Source organism: Temnothorax nylanderi, unplaced genomic scaffold (assembly GCF_030848795.1).
Source record: "Temnothorax nylanderi isolate EJ_2023f unplaced genomic scaffold, tnyl_v1.0 TNYL_tig0143_pilon, whole genome shotgun sequence".
Lineage (NCBI taxonomy): Eukaryota > Metazoa > Arthropoda > Insecta > Hymenoptera > Formicidae > Temnothorax > Temnothorax nylanderi.
In genome coordinates this window covers 238,610-245,153 of record NW_027249205.1, presented here as the reverse complement: position 1 = coordinate 245,153, position 6,544 = coordinate 238,610, and the positions used below count along the sequence as shown (strand labels likewise).

General features: G+C 36.5%; 1 protein-coding gene across 1 annotated transcript; it reads left to right on the top strand.

The window, feature by feature from the left end:
- The first annotated feature begins 1,415 nt into the window (after positions 1-1,415).
- Positions 1,416-5,556, top strand: LOC139777275 (uncharacterized). The gene is made up of 2 exons (XM_071714608.1): positions 1,416-2,997; positions 4,006-5,556. The coding sequence occupies exons 1-2, from the start codon at positions 2,139-2,141 to the stop codon at positions 4,284-4,286; spliced, it is 1,140 nt and encodes a 379-aa protein (XP_071570709.1). The 5' UTR covers positions 1,416-2,138; the 3' UTR covers positions 4,287-5,556.
- The last annotated feature ends 988 nt before the right edge of the window (positions 5,557-6,544 follow it).

The following is a 6,544-nucleotide window of genomic DNA, read 5'->3' as shown; positions in this document are numbered from 1 at the left end:
AGGAGAAAATAAAAAAGTTTATTGAGATTTTTAGAGTTTTAAGCCTCTTCGGCCTAAGTTATAAATAAATTTAGGATAAAATTCTTTGTAATCTGATGGCAAATCTACATTTTTGAGGATGTAAAATTAATATTTATAATTAAATGTAAATATTTATAATTAATTAATAATATTCTTGCTTGATTTAACAAATATAAATAACAATTTATTTATTTATTTATTTTTAATAAATAAATCTTATACAATTGTTACATTTATTAACAAATTAGAAGAAATAAAAAAACAGTTCCAAAAAGAAGGTTCGTTTTATATATATTTTATACTATCCGTGTACATAAAAAGCCTGTATAACTTACCATATTAGAATCTATCAATACTATTAAAATTATATATGTGAGATATCATGAAGATTGTACGATTGCGCAAAGAGGCGATAGGACTTTTGCAAAACGCGTGACGATGTGACGAATGTGATGAAGGGCAGACGGTATCAATGGCCCACGGCCGGTTTCATAGAAACGTCGTTTTGACAGAAGAGTGTTGTCACGGTCGGTGGAAGCAAAACAGCCGATGGCTGATCCGACGTGGATCGACGGGGGTGGCTATCTGTTTCTGAGACGATAGGGCCGATCGAGTCTCTCATTTTCTTTGTCCCTTCGAATGTTACAATAAATCAATGACCGTGCTTTTGCGAAACACCATTTTCTAAAATTTTTACTATATGTATATAAGTATACCTGTGATATGAACAAAATATTAGCAGTATACAGATTACCAACAGACATATAATACGAGTAGAATATTGCGATAAATTGGCAACAGCTGCATTAAACTCATATTAAACAAATTCTACTCGGTTTCTACAGTCAATCTGCAATTATATTCTATACTACAATTTATAGTACAAGATATTCAAAGCTAATTATTAAAATCGGATAAAGAGGGAAGAGCGACACTTGCGTGTGCTTCCTTGTCACAAAAAAAATAAACAAAGGGCGACACTTGCGTGTGCTTCTTTGTCACAAAAAAATAAGTAAGGGAAAACTTGAAAAATCTGGTGTTCAACTTTCCCTTGATTTCATAAACGTCTTTCAGAAATTTATATTTGTTTACTTCGTAATTAAGTGTTAGTATGCGTTCCAAACGTGATAATCGATCTCAGAAGTAACGATATACATTAAATACTTAAATATAACAATATTGCTGCAAATATATTTCCATGAACATTTAAATACACTTGATTTATATATTATAATCTATAAACAAGTAAAAATTATCTTTATCATCATTTTCTTTTATATTAATTGATACTAAAAATACTTAGCATATATAAACAACACAAATAAAAGTCATTTATTAAATATAAGAATAGTGTATGCATTATTACAAATGGCGACAATGACAATTGGGGTTAACATCGACTGGATAAGAAACGTTTCATTTCTCGCAACCTCTCCCACGCTTGTGCGAGAATCGTCGGGGATTGCAACCCTTCTGCGACCAATAACAATCGGCGTCGATGTGAAATTTTGTGTCACGGGCGTGCCTCGTCGGAATAGTTTGAAGAAAGCGACATGCTCGAGCGAACGGGGTGGACCCACGATAGGCCTTGCGCGACCCTTCGATATCGTTCGTTCGTATCGGTTCTGCATCGGTCTACCCTGCCTCTCCAACCGCGCTGACTTTCCACGCTGATTGTTCGTGATCTCTCCCCTCCCTCTGCCTGCACTCGTGCTCCCTCGTGACAAAAGGGGCGAGAGCCCCGTGGCCGCGGCGACCGATTAATTCTCTACAAAGGGGCTGCGTATCTCGCATCGAGCCCTCGACAGGCCCCTCGAAAACCCACCTACGGCCCTACTGCCAACGGCGTCCATGCTTTCAATCCTGCACAGCCGATGCTTTACGAAGGACGATCCCTCCCTCTTCCATCCCCAAAGTGGATTGGTTCGACCCCCAAAAGGCCATTGGCAGGGGGGAAATATTTCTATAAGTATAAGATCGGGGTGAGCCTAGATTTGTATTCAGTTACCTATGAACAGCTCTCACTGTCGCGTTGACTGTCCTATTCGTGTGCGCGACACGGTCTTTCGTGACGGAGAAAGTAAAGTGTTCGACATCAACATTGGCTCTTTCCCAAGATGTCCAAGCCGAAGACCATGGGCTTATTTCGACCTTGGAACGATATGGAGACAACAAACAAGGCTTCCGAAATCGTCATCGTTGACAACGCGCTCCGCAACGTGTCCAGTAGCAGGCAGGAAGACGACGAACAGGTCGTGTCCTCGACGACGTCGACAACTTTAACGGGCACCGCTGAAACATCCGACGACTGTGACGGCAATGTCTTGGATGAAGGAACGGCGGCCTCGACGTCGTTAACCGGTTCTCGTCGTACGCGGATAGGGAAAGGCGAGTCCTTCGACGACGTAGCGACGACCAGAACTACGCCATCCCTTAAAGACGAGGAGGAAGCCTTCGTCGGCATCGTGCAAGGCGCGAGGCGCAGCTCACGTGCCTTTCATCCGCAGGAACCAGTGGACTCGATGATTCCCGTGTCGCGCGTGACTCCCACTCGGGATTCGGACGAGTTTAACGATTCTAGTGACGTTATTTCGTCGAATTATCTGTCGGCGCTTCGAGAATTTCGACCGTCGGAGGATTTTGCCGCGATTATCGGAGCTTATCCGATGACGGTCGCGAATTCGGATGTCGCGGGACCGTGGACTGTGAGCTCCGATCGCATTCCCGACGTTCCCAGGATACATCCCGGCGTTTATTCTGGGATACACCCAGGATTTCAGCCCGGCATCTATCCTGGAATCTTTCCTTTAAACCTTTATAATCACTCCGTGGAAGAAGCGGTGCAAATGGTGCACCGGCAGGATGTTGTCGCTAAAGAGATGAAGAAGATGCGCCCGAAGAAACACAGCTGCCCACATTGCAGCATGGCATTCAGTAACGGCGGTCAGCTTACCGGACACATTCGCATACACACTGGTTAGTTAAAGTTTTTAATATAATTTATATATTTATGTAATGTTTGGTATGAGTAAGAAAAAATAGCCGTGGAAAATGGAAAACGTTTCATAAAGAACATTTTTAACACTTTTAAATAGCCTTACTTTTTATACAGTAGTTAGTTTGCTAGACAAAATTTTTAAACTTAGTCTGCAAGTTACTCTTTATCCTATTTTACAAATAGTCATGGAAAACGTTTCATAAAGAACATTTTTAAAAAATTCCAAATTGCTTTATTTTTTACACACACACACACACACACACACACACACACACACACACACACACACACACACACACACACACACACACTGTTAGTTTGCTAGACAAAATCTTTAAATTTAGTTTGATAAGTTACTCCTTTTATCTTATTTTACAAAATTGCATTAGAGACAATTTTTAAATATAAAATGTTAAGAAAAAATAAATAAATAAAAACTATATAGATGTATATAAAAAATAAAAATTCTTTTAAAATGTTATTGTATAAAATTCATTATTGCAAAATTTTAGTATGTATTTTCTTTATTTTCCGTGTAGTCCCAGCTAGACTGGGATATTTATTGCAGCAGAAACTTTTGTATCTATTTATGTTTCTTTTGCATCTAATTTTTTTTCTTTTTTAATATATAAATGGTTTGTAAAATATCTATAATTCCTACGTTAACAACACGCACATTTAAAAGAATTTCAGATATTCTTAGAGAGATTTATCACGCACACATTCAGCGAGAAAAGAATTTCCGCATCCGCTCATACATATTTTAATCCTGGCTAATTGCTTAAATTATTGCTGCGCCTTATTGTTTAAATAAGTTTGCACGCTAACGTCCATGGTCATCTTTCTAATTTCTATTTGAGAAAAATATTAGCGAGAATCATTCTCAAATGCATACCATCCTCACGAATAAATTATGTCGCAGGCAAAGATAAATGATTGTTGGAACATAATTAGGAATATAGCATGCAGGATTTTTGTTTCTACAGGTGAGAGACCGTTCAAGTGCGACGTCGAGTCCTGCGGAAAACGGTTCACGAGAAACGAGGAACTCACGCGGCACAAACGAATTCATACTGGCGTTCGGCCTTACTCCTGTGTCTTTTGCAAGAAGCGGTTTGGACGCAAAGATCATCTCAAGAAGCATATGAGGACTCATGAGGTACGCGAATCGTATCGCGTTTCGACAGCGGCGTTAGGCATGATCGCTTCTCTAAGTTACCCGTTTCAACAATCTACCGAGCTTTCGCCTTATCTCTATCAGATCTGACGTTGGATCTTCGATAGAGAATCGAGTACAACGATCACTTTGACTATAAATAAATTTAATTTTTGTAATGTTTACAATAAACGTGAACTACCTCTTGACGCTTAGAGATTTTTAAGACAAGAAGTTCGGAGGGGTTTGCATCGATTAGCGAGACCATGGACCGTGAACTCAATAATCTCCGAATTCCGTTTGTCGCGACAAATTTATCGTACGAAAGGAAAAACGACGCAAGAAATCGAATATTTCGCAACATTGTAAGTTAGATAAGTTGCGAATGTAAATATAAGTTAGAGAATAAGTAATTTACGTATTTTACAGTGTAATATACTAGTCGGATAACACTGTAACATCTTTATTACTATATACGATATCATGCAGCATAAAGTCAATCTTCAAAGCGTTCATCATTAAGCCATTCTCGTCTTGAAATACGAATTTTTGAAACATGTTTCTTATTAATTACCTCATATACTTATATTATTCTATGGAATATTTCTTTATCTCACCTTTTCAATCAATTTCATATGGATCGAACCTGCAACTCGTCGACTACGGAGTGTACGTTTAAACTAATTGCACCGCTTTTACACGAATCCACGCGTCTCATCCAATTTAACGTAAAATAATATAATATAAATACTTATGTAGTATAATATATATATGTATAGCCTTCATTGTTTGCCAATTAGTTTACAAGATTTCCGTTTTCATGCACTTTTCTTTATATTTTTTACACATACTCTTTCTCTCTTATAATAATATACATATATTTTTGTAATATATAGAGTGTATACAGTCTATATACTTATGTAATTTAATATAAATGTTCTACTTTTCTTTTAGTGTCATATCCTTTCAGCAAATATTGATAATCATCCTGGCTATTACTGTTTTGTTAACTGTGGTTTTAAAGGGTTCTCCAGGGATATTTTGCCAAAATTGCCTTAAATTCTCAGCTATGAGGTTTTTCGTCCTCCAGGACCTCTTTTACCGTATCTTGCCTTGCATAACTAATTGAAATAAATGATACTTATAATTCTTTATTATATGTCTTAGGTTAAATGTGGTGTATTTTTGATAACAGTAATATGTTAAGTGTATATACATATACATATGTAAAACGTATATAAAATTATAGTATGTTAGGTGTAAATATTCAAAGACTGAATGTACTTGACAAATGTATATTTTATATATATTTATTACTTTTTGTATATTATATTTGTTATATATTTGAGGGATTTTTATTGTTGAAATAAATATTTATAAATTGATAGCGTTTAATCTTGCAAACTCATTTAATATCTATTTTTCTATTTTGACGGTAATAGTTATTCTTAAATCCGCTTCTAAAAAAGGCATGTTAAACCGATGGGTACTCGTTTTCTAAAATATACAATAAAGATACTCTAATTGAAACGCAGATACGGAATAAATATATTGATTTTATTTTATTAAACAATCAGTATTTCATTATTGCAACAATTGGATACTTAAGTTGACGTAACAATTTTCAATTTATATCTTTTTACTATTTTATTTTCATAAACATTAGCGGATGATTGAGCGGATGATTTATTTATAGTAGTATTATATATATCGACATTGCGCGCGCACTTTTGTTAATATTTTTTTATTGTCCATAACTGCAATATTTTTCTGGCGACAATTTCCTAATCATTTGTCATAAAAATATAGGCACATATTTTAAATCAGTTATTTTAATCAGGCAACGATATTCCGTCAACGTTACTTCGGAACTACCACCATTTTCCCGGCGATTAAATTCAAGATGGCGTCACCAGCCGCGCCGATTGCAACCCCTCGTGTAATAGAGAATCCCCTTGCTCGTTTATGCGACGCACTGTAAAGGACGTAGGGGGAAGAACGGTGGGTTGCGCCCTTTCGCCCTCGGTAACGCACACGCGTCTCTCTGTGCCCGTGCTCTTTTTCCGCCTTTTTTTTTTCATTACAATACGTTTTTATGGCATGTTTCGTGGTTGAGTATGAATCTGTGATTCCGAGGGAAGGATGAAAGGATAATATGCTCACTCGTCGAATCGAGGAATTAAAAAAAATGGATATTATTAATTTCTTTAGAAATCATTTATATATTTGTGATTTGAACTCGTGTCGCTTCTTTTTCACTTTTGCAATTTTCCAATAGTTTGCAAAATGACTGTTTTGTAGATATATCTATATGTATATTTCTAAAAATTAATGACATTAAAAGTGTCTTTCTTATACGACGCAATTAT

Excerpts from the sequence above, each read along its gene's own strand:
- LOC139777275 (XM_071714608.1), top strand. The coding sequence starts at position 2,139 with ATGTCCAAGCCGAAGACCATGGGCTTATTTCGACCTTGGAACGATATG. Across the intron at positions 2,998-4,005 it reads ACACATTCGCATACACACTG|GTGAGAGACCGTTCAAGTGC; the intron begins GTTAGTTAAAGT and ends TTGTTTCTACAG.